The sequence below is a fragment of the Littorina saxatilis genome, linkage group LG16 (assembly GCF_037325665.1).
Source record: "Littorina saxatilis isolate snail1 linkage group LG16, US_GU_Lsax_2.0, whole genome shotgun sequence".
NCBI classification, from domain to species: domain Eukaryota; kingdom Metazoa; phylum Mollusca; class Gastropoda; order Littorinimorpha; family Littorinidae; genus Littorina; species Littorina saxatilis.
This window is the reverse complement of record NC_090260.1, coordinates 45254567-45271108: the sequence shown is the minus strand read 5'-3', so window position 1 is coordinate 45271108 and position 16542 is coordinate 45254567. Positions and strand designations below refer to the sequence as shown.

At 43.9% G+C, this 16542-nt stretch overlaps 3 protein-coding genes across 7 annotated transcripts in view; all 3 read right to left on the bottom strand.

Annotated features, from left to right (window-relative positions):
• Positions 1–16542, bottom strand: part of LOC138949746 (cyclin-H-like) — an 87371-nt gene that overhangs the window by 39341 nt on the left and 31488 nt on the right. The gene's annotated exons all lie outside the window — the stretch shown is intronic.
• On the bottom strand, positions 1275–7263 carry LOC138949751 (uncharacterized). Of its 2 annotated transcripts, none has more exons than XR_011450409.1 (2): positions 1664–5456; positions 1275–1334 (listed from the first exon to the last, which is right to left on the bottom strand). XR_011450409.1 is itself a non-coding variant. In XM_070321570.1 (2 exons), the coding sequence occupies exon 2, from the start codon at positions 4540–4542 to the stop codon at positions 3883–3885; it is 660 nt and encodes a 219-aa protein (XP_070177671.1). In that variant the 5' UTR covers position 4543; positions 6576–7263; the 3' UTR covers positions 1275–3882. The 2 variants fall into 2 exon arrangements, 1 of the variants encoding a protein (XP_070177671.1); XM_070321570.1 differs by adding an exon at positions 6576–7263 and having other exon boundaries at positions 1275–4543.
• LOC138951117 (zinc finger protein 268-like) lies at positions 9264–14787 on the bottom strand. Its single transcript, XM_070322766.1, has one exon. The coding sequence runs from the start codon at positions 14741–14743 to the stop codon at positions 12476–12478; it is 2268 nt and encodes a 755-aa protein (XP_070178867.1). The 5' UTR covers positions 14744–14787; the 3' UTR covers positions 9264–12475.

Here is a 16542-nt window from a genome sequence, read left to right as displayed (position 1 = left end):
TTCCCCGTGTACATCTGCCCTCTGAACAATTGCCCCAGACAAATGCCCCAAACCATGGGCGGACAGTTGCCCCCCCCCCCCCCCTTTCCGACAACTGCCCCCCGAATACCCCATCCTCCCCAGCATCGTGTGTGTGTGTGTGTTTATGTGAAATCAGTGGAGACAAGGCAGATGAGACACAGTTCACACAATTAACATACAAGCAAAAAACCACAGAGTCAATGCATAGTGTTGCTGCAGTAGGCCACCGAAGTGACAATTATTTTATTAAATTCTGTAATTATTTCACCTTATTAAATTCTGTAATTATTTTACCTTACCTATGTTTTTCAAGAATAGATAGTTAATTGCCCAACCTGTTAATTAATTTAGTTTGGGATTCTCATGGAATCCAACAATTGAATTTCATTATAAAATCTAGAGAGTCCATAAAGCTTTTGGGGCTGTTACGCCATAACGCTGACAATTGAAACGTTAGTTTGATATTATTTAGATATATGTTTATGCCAGATGCCACAGTCGCCGGCTGCTCAGCCCAAAAACCGCTCAGGGCGAAAGGGAAGTAGTCTGGACCTGGTGCAACTGTGGACTATAGCCTAAGTTTCGGTTCCAGACCAATCAATAATGGTACTGCACCGAAGCTCAAACGGTGGTGCCAGCACACCCTGGCAGCATGCAGAAGAAAAATTGTCAGAATCGAAAGTGAATAGGAGCTGATAAGGGCATGTAATGTAATAAACCATGGACAGAATTATGGCATGGACAACCCATCGTTAGAGGCTAACTCATTCCAGTGACAGGAACTAAAAGTACAAGCAAATTTACGAATATATTCAGCAAGGTGACAACAATAATAGCTTGCAATATAATGACACCATGACAAGGATAAGAATCTAAATTTGCATTGCAATATGTAACCAAAGGGGATAACTGGTAAACATAGGGATGGGTGGGAGGGAAAAGACGGAGAATAAGTCAAAAGTATCGACAGAGCAAAAATGATGTTGTCTGTAGGAAGACAAGGAGAGAGTGCCGAACGAGGTCAAGGGGAAAGCATCCACGCGAAGCTGGCTGGAACAATCTCTGGCATTACCCAGCGATTGGTCCATGTGCTACTCATTAATATTCATGGGGTTACAGCAGAGGAATTCCGATTTCCCATAAATGTCCTTGTTCCCACAAGACTTTTTATGTGAAATCAGTGGAGACAAGGCAGATGAGACACAGTTCACACAATTAACATACAAGCAAAAAACCACAGAGTCAATGCATAGTGTTGCTGCAGTAGGCCACCGAAGTGACAATTATTTTATTAAATTCTGTAATTATTTTACCTTATTAAATTAGAGAGCGGAGTGGCGCAGTGGTTAGAGCGCTTGCCTCTCACGCTGGAGGTCGTGGTTCGTCCCCCACTCGGGGACAAATACAAATACCCGATTTTTCCGAGCGCTCTCCAGTCCACCCAGCTGGAAATGGGTACCTGACCCTATTCAGGGCCGGGGAAGGCAAAGGCAGCGAGGGAGAGGAGATGGGCACCGCCCTCATAAAAAGCTGGCCCCCAGAAAAGTGAAGATCTCTAACATCTCTCTCCCCTACGACCAGATGGTTATGGGAATACCTTTACCTTTACCTTTTTTTTTATTAAATTCTGTAATTATTTTACCTTACCTATGTTTTTCAAGAATAGATAGTTAATTGCCCAACCTGTTAATTAATTTAGTTTGGGATTCTCATGGAATCCAACAATTGAATTTCATTATAAAATCTAGAGAGTCCATAAAGCTTTTGGGGCTGTTCCGCCATAACGCTGACAATTGCCAGGCAATTGGCTGCGCAGCGCCAAAAGTAGGAAGTAGGAGAAATAGTGGCCTATGCAACAACACTGTTTAGGGGGAAATCCAACGGATGGAAACACAGACTTGAAACGATATGAGTAGATTTGAGCAGTGTTCTGGCAGCAGCCCTCATCCTCGTGGTTGGTAAAGACTATGTTGTTGTTGTGCCTTGTGGATACTGAGACAGGAGAACATCCTGCACGAATTCAAACAGAGAGATTCCCGGCAGTAAAATGGACACATAAATTGTACAGGAGTCATAATACTGTCTGCCTTTGCCAAGGAGCTGAAAAAAGACAAGAAATTATTGGAGGAGAGCTGAAAAAGTCTCTGCCGGAGGTTAATCCAAACAGACATGCATGACAGGGCAGTAACCATAATAACATGGGACAGGTTACAGAGCACACTCTGCCCTTCCTAGCTGTTGCACCACTGAGAGACACACCGAACAATGCAATTAACATAATAACACTAAGGAGAGGTTACAGAGGACACTCTGCCCTTCCTAGCATAACTGAACTCTCGACAAGGCGGGGTTGGAACTAGGGTGCGGACGAACGTGCGTCCCGTATGTATGTTTTGAAGGCATCCGATTTCCATCTTCCGAGCTGACGGATCTGACAAGCCTCGCTCGGCTGCTGCAGTTGCTGCACCTATACGAAAGCTATAACAATGGTAATGAGAGGGGTCAACCTGACAAAAGACCAAAGCTCGTTTGAGCACTGTTTCGAATTCCTTAGGTAGGACTGGTCTGCCAGAAGCCCATGCAAAAAGAGGGCTGTTACCTGGACGGCGCAATTGCAAGTAGGCTGAGGGAGGACGTTGGATCAGGGACGGCACACATCTTATGTATGTATCCCAGGGCAAACACATACGAGGAGATTGTAGCCGGCTTGTTCGACTTATTCGTGAGAAAGGAAATGAACAGTGCAATGGTGCCTACTGGAATGGGAGGTGCTAATGCTAGGCAATGCTTGTCAGCAAACTCTACAAATAAGGTCCAGGCTCGACGGTATGACCTCTGAGTAGGTGGAGCAAGAGACGATTTGAGGAGTAGATTTGAGGAGTAGGCTTAACATGGAGGTTTGGGGTTCAAGCAGGGCAGCAGAGGTACCTGTACTGGGTTGTGTCATGATAAGTCTATCCTTGGAGGTCTGTTTGGTGAGAATATCCGCCAAGGTCAGATTATCTGTGTAAAAAGACAAACATTTGTTAGCGAGGGACTCTCCCCACAGTTCCACTGCCAGCGCGATGGGGTACAGCTCAAGCAGGGTGATTGACTGGGAGCGCGCGCCACAGGTCGTTCCATGTCCCAGACAACCACTGAGCCAAAGACTGCTCCATATCCTAGTGAACCAAATGCATCTGTGAACAGGTTAAGTGAATCCGAGATCAGGAATCTGCCAGGAAGAACAAGAGATTTGTCATTGAAAACTTTCAGAAACAATGTCCACATGAGCATGTCAGCGCGGACTTCTTTCGCAATTCTGATAAAGTGATGGGGCTTGGACACACTGACAGTCTGTGATCAGAATCTGATGGTTGACACCAGATAGATGGTGCCTTGAAAACATTCAAAATGTGACTAGTATGACAACCAGACGGATGGTGCCGTGTACATTCAAAATGTGACTAGTTTTTATGTATCGTGGGCTGGGTGAGAGAAACGGGGCTGAAAGGATTGCTGGGGCTGTGATCCAAATTGAAACTCCTGGGAGCGATTGCCTCTACCGCGGTTGTTTAAAAACCGAGGCAGGATTGAAAAGGGGTGGGTCACTGGTTTGGGGCAGTGGGTGATTGGGTGAAATGCTCTGCACCCAGCATTAAAACACTGATGTTGATAAGAACATTGCGTGCCTGCTGAGCATTCACCTGATTTGTGGAAGGAAAAACATGCCCCGCTGGGGATGGGGACTTGTTGGGAAGTACGAGGGAGGGAGTTTGTAAGCCCAAGGGAGGTTGGGTGGGATGCCATCGTGGCATTCATATAAAGTTCCAAGTGAGTGGTACCCCAAATGGCTTCCCCTCGCTCGATCAGGCGACGAAACTAGGCGTCATAAAAACGCCAGTCGCCCCGCTTCCCTGCCATCTTGACCACGACCTCCATGTGGTGAGCTAGCCCAGGAGCTAGCTCAGGCCGTCTCGCAGTGACGATGGCAGAAAAACGGTTCCAAGCCAGGGTCCATGTGGTTGGGTCCATTTGGGGCTTCATTTTGGGGCGCTTCTGTAGATAAAGGCCAGTTGGGGAAGTCGGGTCAAACGCAAACAGAGGGGGTTCATTAGCGGGATCTTCCAGTAGGTCATGTAGGTCAATAAATTGACCCTGCCAAATTTGGTCTTTTAGTTTTCCCGAAATAGTGGCAGTAACTGGGCTGGAAGACGATATAAAGTGGGACTGACCGAGGGTTACGGGAGGGTAGGTACCTGTTATGTCGGTGACGGCGTTGTCGATCACGTTCATCACAGGGTCCTCGGGGAGCTCAGCGGCAGATTCCTGGGCCACCAACGCCTGGAGGACGGCCTGTGTGACCGCTTGGACAAGCGCCGGGTCAGGAGCTGCAGCTGGGGGAGCAGCTGGTTGTTGCCTGGCTCCCAGAGGGGCGACATCAACTGGTTGTGCTTGAGCCCTGATGGGTCCCCGGGTTGGTCTCCTCAGTTTGGCCGTAGCCGAGGCAACACCAGCGGCAGCTCTGCGCTTAGGAGGCATGCTAACCAGGAATACAAACGGGCAGCCGAACTAGTGTTCTGTATGGAGGGTGTGTATTCATTGGCACAGAGACATAGCAGGGGAAGGAATATGAATCTATCGTTTACGAAGTCAAATCCTCAATCACACTGTAGTGGCCCAGTCAGCCCAATTAGGCTGAAGGACAAGTGAAGTTCGGAACATAAGTGCACTGGGGCATGCTTGGCAATAAACAGAAAGTGCACAGTGGCATAGAGCCAGTGCTTGGCATCAACATAATGTGCATGGTGGCATAGTGCCAGTGCTTGGCGATCAACAATGTGCAAGGTGGCATAGTGCCAGAGCTTGAAATCAACATATAGTGCACGGTGGCATGAGCCAGTGCTTGGCAAGTTCAAGGTGGCATGGGACAGAGCTTGAACTGAATAACATAGAGTGCACTGTGGCATGAGCCCGTGCTTGGCAAGTGCAAGGTGGCATGGGGCAGAGCTTGAACTGAATCAACATAGAGTGCACGGTGGCATGAGCCAGTGCTTGGCAAGTTCAAGGTGGCATGGGACAGAGCTTGAAATAACATAGAGTGCACGGTGGCATGAGCCAGTGCTTGGTGGCATGGGCCAGAGCTTGAAATCAACATAGAGTGCACGGTGGCAAGAGCCAGTGCTTGGCAATCAACATAAAGTGCAAGGTGGCATGGGCCAGTGCTTGAAATCAACATAGAGTGCACGGTGGCATGAGCCAGTGCTTGGCAATCAACATAAAGTGCAAGGTGGCATGGGCCAGAGCTTGAAATCAACATAGAGTGCACGGTGGCATGAGCCAGTGCTTGGCAAGTGCAAGGTGGCATGGGCCAGAACTTGAAATCAACATAGAGTGCACGGTGGCAAGAGCCAGTGCTTGGCAATCAACATAAAGTGCAAGGTGGCATTGGCCAGAGCTTGAAATCAACATACAGTGCACGGTGGCATGAGCCAGTGCTTGGCAATCAATATAAAGTGCAAGGTGGCATAATGCCAGTGCTTGGCAATAACAAAATGCAAGGTGGCATGGGCCAGTGGTTGGCAATAACATCAAGTGCACCGTGGCATAGAACCAGTGCCTAGCAAAAACATAAAATGCAAGGTGGCATGGGCCAGTGGTTGGCAATAACATCAAGTGCACCGTGGCATAGAACCAGTGCTTAGCAATCAATATAAAGTGCACGGTGGCATGGGCCAGTGCTTGGCAATAACAGAAAAATGCACCGTGGCATAGAACCATACAAAAATAGCACATTCCACGGAGGGAGCCGATCATGACGTCATTCCGAAAACAGCCGAACATGTTGGAATTTCGAAAATGCAGGGTGCGGCATATGGCAGAACTCACACCCGCGGGGGCTTTTTAGCGCCAGCCAACAAGGCACCGCGAACTGATTTATAAAACTGGTGCAAACCGTGGGATTTCGAGCCAAGTTGCCGATTTGACTTTGATCGGTCAAACCTTCCGTTGTGGTTCCAGAAAGAACCAAAGGCACGCCGCGCACGGACGATGCGAGATCGTTGTAAACAAAGGCCCACCGCATGATTACACATTTTAAAGTAACTTGCGTGTTTTTCTTCCAGAGTGGTTTCATGCATTCGTTTTCTTACACACGAAGGGGCACGTTGCCGAGGTAAAAGCTTAGAAATGATGACGTGAGCGCCGGTCCGAGCTGCAATCACAGACGCAACTGCAAGAATCCGACCGGCTAACCCGCCGTTTGGGTCAGTGTCGAAGGAAATATCGTTATCGCCTATGATCAGCAATACCAAGTCGGGTTTCCGTACCGAAAGGGCTAGTATGTCTTCGTTTTCTAAAGTGTCCAAAGTCTTTCCCCCGCGACACACAAAAAAAAAAACTTTACTGAATCGACCTTTCCCATAAGGTTGAAATCGGGGGGGGGGGGGGGGGGGGGGGTGGGGTGGAACCGAGGGTCTGTTCGACCGTAAAAATGGCCTACAATCACGGCGTGCTTTCCTGGCATCACGGCAAAATAAGATAACAACGAAGAAAAATAGAATGAATAACAGTACCTTAATGATCGTTGAAGCGAAGACACGGGATCAAGTAGAAGAATAGAAGACACAAGAGAGCGAGAAGGAAGTGTAAAGAAGAGAAGTCAGGGAAAAGACGGAGAATAAGTCAAAAGTATCGACAGAGCAAAAATGATGTTGTCTGTAGGAAGACAAGGAGAGAGTGCCGAACGAGGTCAAGGCAAAGCATCCACGCGAAGCTGGCTGGAACAATCTCTGGCATTAACCAGCGATTGGTCCATGTGCTACTCATTAATATTCATGGGGTTACAGCAGAGGAATTCCGATTTCCCATAAATGTCCTTGTTCCCACAAGACTTTTTGTGTTTATGTGTGTGTGTGTGTGTGTGTATATGCGTGCGTGCGTGTGAGTATGTGTGTGCGTCTGTGTTTGTTTCTGTGTGTCTTTTTCTATGTGTGTGTGAGTGTGTGTAAGTGCGTGCGCGTCTGTGAGTACGTGCGTGCGTGTTTGTGTGTGTGTCTTTTTGTCCCTGTGTGTCTGTTTGCACGTGCGTGCGTAAAATGTTAACGCCGCGTGCATGCGTGTGTTTTCGAAATGTGTATTGTGTGCGTGCGTGCGTACGTGCGCACGTATGCGTACAGGACGCGGTTCAAGCACCGTTTGGAGAGACCTGCATTATTCAGTGACGCACAAACCCAAACCTGTGTGTGTGTGTGTGTGTGTGTGTGTGTGTTTAAGTGTGCGTGCGTGTGTGCGTGTGTGTGTTTCTGTGTGTGCGTGCGTGTGTGTGTATGTGTGTGTGCATCAAACGTTCTTAAAGGAATGGTGAATATAAAACTTAAAGCGTTCATTGCAGAAATAATTATAATCATGATAGCAAGAGAAGTGTAAAGCGGTTCCTTTCTTTATTTGGTGTTTAACGTCGTTTTCAACCATTCAAGGTTATATTGCGACGAGTGTAAAGCGGTCATGCATAGCATGCAAATAAAACACATATAGAATTGCAAGTTAATTTGTTTATATATTTGGACAGTAATAATACAATCCAAAGATTGATACTATAAACTTTATATTGCAGGTATTGGACAGAAAGCCTGGTGAGGTGCACTTTGTTTCCATGAGTGGTAGATAAAACACATATGGACAGCACTTGCAGTATTAGTTGCCTTTTGCTTTAAGCTTTATTGTTGTATATCCGGCACATTATGTTGTCAGTTGTTCTTTCGGATTTTTCAAAGTGTGGTGTTTGTTTTTGCATGATCTGAGTATTGTTGATCACAATAAAATTGATATAATTATACATTTTCTTGTGTGTTTTTGACTCACATGCGAAGCAAAAGTGAGTCTATGTACTCACCCGAGTCGTCCGTCCGTCCGTCCGTCCGGACGTCCGTCCGTCCGTCCGGACGTCCGTCCGTCCGTCCGGAAAACTTTAACGTTGGATATTTCTTGGACACTATTCAGTCTATCAGTACCAAATTTGGCAAGATGGTGTATGATGACAAGGCCCCAAAAAACATACATAGCATCTTGACCTTGCTTCAAGGTCAAGGTCGCAGGGGCCATAAATGTTGCCTAAAAAACAGCTATTTTTCACATTTTTCACATTTTCTCTGAAGTTTTTGAGATTGAATACCTCACCTATATATGATATATAGGGCAAAGTAAGCCCCATCTTTTGATACCAGTTTGGTTTATCTTGCTTCAAGGTCAAGGTCACAGGAGCTCCTCAAAGTTGGATTGTATACATATTTTGAAGTGACCTTGACCCTGAACTATGGAAGATAACTGTTTCAAACTTAAAAATTATGTGGGGCACATGTTATGCTTTCATCATGAGACACATTTGGTCACATATGATCAAGGTCAAGGTCACTTTGACCCTTATGAAATGTGACCAAAATAAGGTAGTGAACCACTAAAAGTGACCATATCTCATGGTAGAAAGAGCCAATAAGCACCATTGTACTTCCTATGTCTTGAATTAACAGCTTTGTGTTGCATGACCTTGGATGACCTTGACCTTGGGTCAAGGTCACATGTATTTTGGAAGGAAAAATGTGTAAAGCATGTGAGTCGTATGGGCTTTGCCCTTCTTGTTTAATTATATGTGTGATTGTCAAATACGTATTCAACACCTCGTCAAATTCAAGGTTGATACGTTTTCACATTTACGCAGGATCTCTCTCTCTTTCTCTCTCTCTCTCTCTCTCTCTCTCTCTCTCTCTCTCTCTCTCTCTCTCTCTCTCTCTATTTTTTGTACAAGGTTTTCTGTCCACAAACCTTTTATGTCACCAATATAAATGTGTTTACATGTATAGGCCCATTGCAGAAACTCAAGTTAACAACAGCATTTCTACTCGGCGCGCGCGGTATGAGAATCACGGGTCGTAACTCTCTGGAATTGGTCATCCGCCGCCATGTTGGATGCCTTGCACGATCTCTGACAGTGCTTGAGCGTTGGGTGGCGACTCGACAAAAGTGAAAATGACACGTTGTGTGGCCAAAAACTGCAGTCAGCAGGCACACTTTAGGATCCCTAAAGTTGTTTACCATCAGGGTGACAACTGGAAGGAAGTTACTGAGCGGAGAAGACGATTATAACTGGTTATTTTTTGCTGTGTGCAGTGCGCTAAGGCCCCCCCCAAAAAAATTGTCTGTTTCTGGTAACATGGCTAAAAAAAAAAATAGGGTCGGTAGGTAGGGATTTTTTTTTTTTTTTTACCCCAAATGTAGACCAATAAAACTAACTTTAAAAATCGCGCAAAGAGACTGGATTCACTATACATAGAGACAAGACACTCAACACATTTACAAATCGTCAGCGGACTTTCGTTTTCACACGTTTTTGTTGTTCATTTTCTCACCCTGTCCTTTACCACCAAAAAAAAAAAAAATGTTTTTTTGAGTTTGGAAAAAAAAAGTTTAGGGACGGCGCCGAAATTTAGGGTCGGTCGGGTGACCAGAAACAGACAATTTTTTTTGTTTTGCCTAATCAACAATTGTCCATCGGTTGTGCCTTTAGAGTGAACACTGTGATAGGATGCTTTGAAAATTATACTTTGCAGTAGTTACCTGAGCTGCATTGTACCTCATTTGCCTGTCTTGAGAGCTTTATCTTGTGAATTTTGGTGCACTGTCTGCATGGTAATTTGAGATAAAGAATAAATAAATGAATATAATAATGTATTCTTGCTTTACTTTTTATGTTGTGCTGTTGTGTTAAAAAGGCAGATCCCCTTTGGACTCATGCATGCACAGTTTTCTTCATTTTGTCTGCATACACAGTGAAATACGCAAAAAGAACAAGAGTGCAATGAAGAAAACTAACAAAGACGGCATCCAATATGGCGGCGCGAAGAGAGTATGAGCGGAGTTGTGCCCCTTAGGGCTAAAGCTAGCCGATCCATTTGATAACGTCACGCCGAGTAAGAAGAATGAATTGGACCTATATTGTATGTACGTGCCAAGGTATATTTGAAAAAAAATTAAAAAAAATTATTTAAATATTATTATTTTTTTATATATTTTTTTTATTTCTTTCTTTCTTTATTTGGTGTTTAACGTCGTTTTCAACCATTCAAGGTTATATCGCGACGGGAAAAGGGGGGAGATGGGATAGGGGAAAGCGGGGAGATGGGATTGGGGAAAGCGGGGAGATGGGATAGAGCCACTTGTTAATTGTTTCTTGTTCACAAAAGCACTAATCAAAAAATTGCTCCAGGGGCTTGCAACGTAGTACAATATATGACCTTACTGGGAGAATGCAAGTTTCCAATACAAAGGACTTAACATTTCTTACATACTGCTTGACTAAATTCTTTACAAACATTGACTATATTCTATACAAGAAACATTTAACAAGGGTAAAAGGAGAAACAGAACCGTTAGTCACCTCTTACGACATGCTGGGTAGCATCGGGTAAATTCTTTCTCGTCCCAACCAATATGGGACTCCCCTTAACCTGCAGGGGGTTCCCCTAACCCGCGTGGGGTGACGGCACAAAGAAATTAATCACATCAAAATAATCACACAGCAAAAGCACTACTTGAAAACTGGCGTCAAACTGTACAGCACAACTTAAAAACCATAAAATGCCTCTGTTTAAACTTTGCACAAGAATCCATAATTCTTTTTTTCTTTCTTTCTTTATTTGGTGTTTAACGTCGTTTTCAACCACGAAGGTTATATCGCGACGAGAGAAAGGGGGGAGATGGGATAGGGGAAAGCGGGGAGATGGGATAGAGCCACTTGTTAAGTGTTCCTTGTTCACAAAAGCACTAATCAAAAAATTGCTCCAGGGGCTTGCAACGTAGTACAATATATGACCTTACTGGGAGAATGCAAGTTTCCAGTACAAAGGACTAAACATTTCTTACATACTGCTTGACTAAAATCTTTACAAACATTGACTAAATTCTATACAAGAACCACTTAACAAGGGTTAAAGGAGAAACAGAATCCGTTAGTCGCCTCATACGACATGCGGGGTGCAGAGAAATAAGGATGTGGAAAAGAAGACTTTTGCTAAGTGAAATAAAGGTGATGAATCCAGTCAGGTAGAAATAAGACAACAAGAAAAGAATTGGAAAACTGCAGGGAATAGTAGGGAGAGTTTTCTTGGAAGGAAATATAGGTGAAAGGACTGGTAAGGCAGAAATAAGACAAAAGAAGAGAAGAAACAGAACCGTTAGTCGCCTCTTACGACATGCTGGTTAGCATCGGGTAAATTCTTTCTAGTCCCAACCAATATGGGACTCCCCCTAACCCGCGGGGGGTAAGAATCCATAAGACAGACAGCAAAAATACATTAATCACATCTTGATGCTCAGCAGAAGCCCTACTTGTAAACTAGCGTTTGTTTGTTTGTTTGCTTAACGCCCAGCCGACCACGAAGGGCCATATCAGGGCGGTGCTGCTTTGACATATAACGTGCGCCACACACAAGACCGAAGTCGCAGCACAGGCTTCATGTCTCACCCAGTCACATTATTCTGACACCGGACCAACACTAGTGTCCTAGCATTAACCCCATAATGCCAGACGCCAGGCGGAGCAGCCACTAAATTGCCAATTTTAAAGTCTTAGGTATGACCCGGCCGGGGTTCTTTCTTTCTTTATTTGGTGTTTAACGTGGTTTTCAACCATTCAAGGTTATATTGCGACGGGGAAAGAGGGGGATGGGATAGGGGAAATGGGGGAGATGGGATAGAGCCACTTGTTAATTTGTTTCCAGTACAAAGGACTAACATTTCTTACCATACTGCTTGACTAAAATCTTTACAAACATTGACTATATTCTACACAAGAAACACTTAAGGGTAAAAAGAGAAACAGAACCGTTAGTCGCCTCTTAGGACATGCTGGGTAGCATCGGGTAAATTCTTTCTCGTCCCAACCAACATGGGACTCCCCCTAACCCGCGGGGGGTTGATAAATGTTGATATCACAGTCAAATCTAACGATAAATAATATATACTAAACTTGGCAAAAATATTATTGCGATTAAGTTTGCACCCAAATTAAAGTGGTAATTCCCGTGTCATTTTATTCCAACCTTCTCTTGGATGACTTCTCGGATAACTAATTTCCTTTGCACAAATCACGTGATCGCCGCTTAGATTTCCCTGTACAATGCAGTGAGGACAGGTGGCTTTTTTCAAGTATGTGTTAACATGTGGATTTTCAAACTATTTTTGTGAGAATATTTTGCTGTGAAAATAAGGCAGGCATGTGGCTTTTCTCCTGTATGTGTCAACATGTGGATCTTCAAAACATTTTTCCGAGCACATTTCTGTGAACAACGAGGACAGGCATGTGGCTTTTCTCCTGTATGTGTCAACATGTGGGTCTTTAATTGCCCTTTGCGAGCAAAATTTACTTTGCAATGAGGACAGGCATGTGGCTTTTCTCCTGTATGTGTCAACATGTGGGCCTTCAAAAACTCTTTCCGAGCAAATTTTTCTGAACAATGGGGACAGGCATGTGGCTTTCTCCTGTATGTGTCAACATGTGGGTCTTTAATTGCATTCTGCGAGCAAAATTTACTGTGCAATGAGGACAGGCATGTGGCTTTTCTCCTGTATGTGTCAACATGTGGGTCTTTAAATGCTCTTTCTGAAGAAATGTCATTGTACAATGAGGACAGGCATGTGGCTTTTCTCCTGTATGTGTCAACATGTGGGCCTTCAAATAGTTTTTTCGAGCAAATTTCTTTGAACAACGAGGACAGGCATGTGGCTTTTCTCCTGTATGTGTTAACATGTGGGTCTTCAAATAGTCTTTTCGAGCAAATTTTTTTGAACAACGACGACAGGCATGTGGCTTTTCTCCTGTATGTGTCAACATGTGGGTCTTTAAATGACCTTTCACAGCAAATTTCTCTTCGCAATGAGGACAGGCATGTGGCTTTTCTCCTGTATGTGTGAACATGTGGGTCTTTAATTGCCCTTTGCGAGCAAAATTTACTTTGCAATGAGGACAGGCATGTGGCTTTTCTCCTGTATGTGTCAACATGTGGCTTTTCAAATCCCTTTTCTGAAAACATTTCTTTGAACAATGAGGACAGGCATGTGGCTTTTCTCCTGTATGTGTCAACATGTGGGCTTTCAAATAGTCTTTTCGAGCAAATTTCTTTGAACAACGAGGACAGGCATGTGGCTTTTCTCCTGTATGTGTCAACATGTGGGTCTTTAAATCCCCTTTCACAGCAAATTTCTTTGAACAACGAGGACAGGCATGTGGCTTTTCTCCTGTATGTGTTAACATGTGGGTCTTCAAATAGTCTTTTCGAGCAAATTTTTTTGAACAACGACGACAGGCATGTGGCTTTTCTCCTGTATGTGTCAACATGTGGGTCTTTAAATGACCTTTCACAGCAAATTTCTCTTCGCAATGAGGACAGGCATGTGGCTTTTCTCCTGTATGTGTGAACATGTGGGTCTTTAATTGCCCTTTGCGAGCAAAATTTACTTTGCAATGAGGACAGGCATGTGGCTTTTCTCCTGTATGTGTCAACATGTGGCTTTTCAAATCCCTTTTCTGAAAACATTTCTTTGAACAATGAGGACAGGCATGTGGCTTTTCTCCTGTATGTGTCAACATGTGGGCCTTCAAATAGTCTTTTCGAGCAAATTTCTTTGAACAACGAGGACAGGCATGTGGCTTTTCTCCTGTATGTGTCAACATGTGGGTCTTTAAATCCCCTTTCACAGCAAATTTCTTTTCGCAATGAGGACAGGCATGTGGCTTTTCTCCTGTATGTGTCAACATGTGGGTTTTTAATTGCCGTTTGCGAGCAAAATTTACTTTGCAATGAGGACAGGCATGTGGCTTTTCTCCTGTATGTGTCAACATGTGGCTCTTTAAATGCCCTTTCTGAAGAAATTTCATTGTACAATGAGGACAGGCATGTGGCTTTTCTCCTGTATGTGTCAACATGTGGGCCTTCAAATAGTCTTTTCGAGCAAATTTCTTTGAACAACGAGGACAGGCATGTGGCTTTTCTCCTGTATGTGTCAACATGTGGAGCTTTAATTGCCCTTTCTGAAGAAACTTTACTTTGCAATAAGGACAGGCATGTGGCTTTTCTCCTGTATGTGTCAACATGTGGGTCTTTAAATGCCCTTTGTGAAGAAATTTTACTTTGCAATAAGGACAGGCATGTGGCTTTTCTCCTGTATGTGTTAACATGTGGGTCTTCAAATAGTCTTTCCGAGCAATTTTCTTTGAACAATGAGGACAGGCATGTGGCTTTTCTCCTGTATGTGTCAACATGTGGATCTTCAAAACCTTTTTGAGAGCAAATTTCTTTTCGCAATGAGGACAGGCATGTGGCTTTTCTCCTGTATGTGTCAACATGTGGGTCTTCAAACCATCTTTCCCAGCAAATTTCTTTGAACAATGAGGACAGGCATGTGGCTTTTCTCCTGTATGTGTCAACATGTGGGTCTTTAAATGCCCTTTCAGAGCAAATTTCTCTTCGCAATGAGGACAGGCATGTGGCTGTTCAGTTGTATGTGTTAACATGTGTTTGTTTTGACCAAATATTGTTGTACATTTAAGGCAGGCAAGTGGTCTTTCTCTTGTCAACATGTGATTTTTTACTTGAGCACTGGACAATGTTGGTATTTCAGGTGCCTCTTGTTTCAGCCAAACAACGTTGCTGTCAGCACTGGACGATGTTATTTCTGATGTACGCTCCATCTGCACGTTAACTGTTTTGTCTGTCTTGAAATCTTCACCTGCTGGTGCTGTAACAGAAAATGCAAAAATCTTTTGTAAGTCTCATGATGAAAATGTTTACATACCTTTTCTGAAGGTATACGTAGGACAGCATTCCTGAAAGATAGAAATTCACAACTCCCAAAGACAGAACGATTCTCTTCCTGAAAGAAAAGACAAGACGTTAAGGAAAGACAGAAAAAGATGTCACTTAAAGGCACACAACTTCTCAGGAAAACAGTTCGGCTTACCATCTCAGATTTGGCAGGTCTTTGCATGGAATACGACCATCTGTCCACTTGGTCACATACCAGAAATGAACAGCGTGGGTGATCCCTGTGCATAGTGGACATTAGCTGATGAATTAAATTAAATGTTGTAAATGCAACCACTGGCTTCTCAAGAAATAATTTTATTCAGTGGAACCCCTTTTAAGACCCTTCAAAAATCTAAGAAAATCAGGTTTTCACTGTACAGCAATTTAAACTCACCAGGGGCAGTGAGGCTTTATGTGCAGACCCAGAGACGGAAGCCATGTCCCACCCCCGTGTCATCACAATGGCACGTAAAAGACCTTGGTCATTCTGCCATAAGTGCAGGTAGCTGAATACACCTAAACACGCAGACACCTGGGTAGCGCGACTCCGTTGCTGCTAGCTTTCCACTGGGAGGAAGCGACCCGAATTTCCCAGCGATGGGACAATAAAGTAATGAAAATGAAAAAATGAAAATGAAAAAGTGAAGGTTGGTCTTATCCCATGTCAAGTCTGGCCTGATCTGAGATGCTGATCCAAACCATGTTCACAGAAAGGAGTGAGCCTTTAAAATCATCTTCCCATGCTTAATGCTGTATGTGGGCTTGCCTGTCTTGTCAAAAGTACTTCAGATGAGTTTACTCAAGTTACATACACACACCCTGCAATCACAGGAACATAGGCTTGGTGGTTAAGGAATCGTGTGCAAAGGGGAATAGCCTCGTTTTATCTCTAACTCAAGAGGAAGAAAAGGCAGTTGCTTTCCTTAAAAGTGACTTTGAGCAAAACTTGAATTTTTAAGTTTTTGTTGTTGCCGCAGCCTCAACACGACCCCCACACACCTTACGCGTATATCGCATGTTAACATGTGGATTTTCAAACTGTTTTTGTGAGAATATTTTTTCTGTGCAATTAAGGCAGGCATGTGGCTTTTCTCCTGTATGTGTTAACATGTGGGTCTTTAAATGCCCTTTCAGAGCAAATTTCACTTTGCAATAAGGACAGGCATGTGACTTTTCTCCTGTATGTGTAAACATGTGGGTCTTTAAATGCCCTTCTCCTGTATGTGTCAACATGTGGGTCTTTAAATGCCCTTTCAGAGTAAATTTCACTTTGCAATAAGGACAGGCATGTGACTTTTCTCCTGTATGTGTTAACATGTGGGTCTTCAAATGCTCTTTCAGAGCAAATTTCACTTTGCAATAAGGACAGGCATGTGGCTTTTCAGTTGTATGTGTTAACATGTGTTTGTTTACACCCCCCTTTTGACCAAATATTGTTGTACACTTAAGGCAGGCATGTGGTCTTTCTCTTGTCAACATGTGATTGTTTACTTGACGCTTTGAATCATGTGTAACTGCACTCGTGGAACAGACATATTGTCGTTTCTTACTGTATGGGAGTGCACATCTTGTCAAATTGTTCTTCAAACAATGAGATTCATCTTTACCACTCGAAGAACCATCTAAAACAATATGTTTTTCTTTCACTAACGTTCTGCTAAAGATAGGTGTTCTGATTTTTGTT

Coding starts and splice junctions, on each gene's coding strand:
- LOC138951117 (XM_070322766.1), bottom strand. CDS start 14,743: ATGGAGCGTACATCAGAAATAACATCGTCCAGTGCTGACAGCAACGTT.
- LOC138949751 (XM_070321570.1), bottom strand. CDS start 4,542: ATGCCTCCTAAGCGCAGAGCTGCCGCTGGTGTTGCCTCGGCTACGGCC.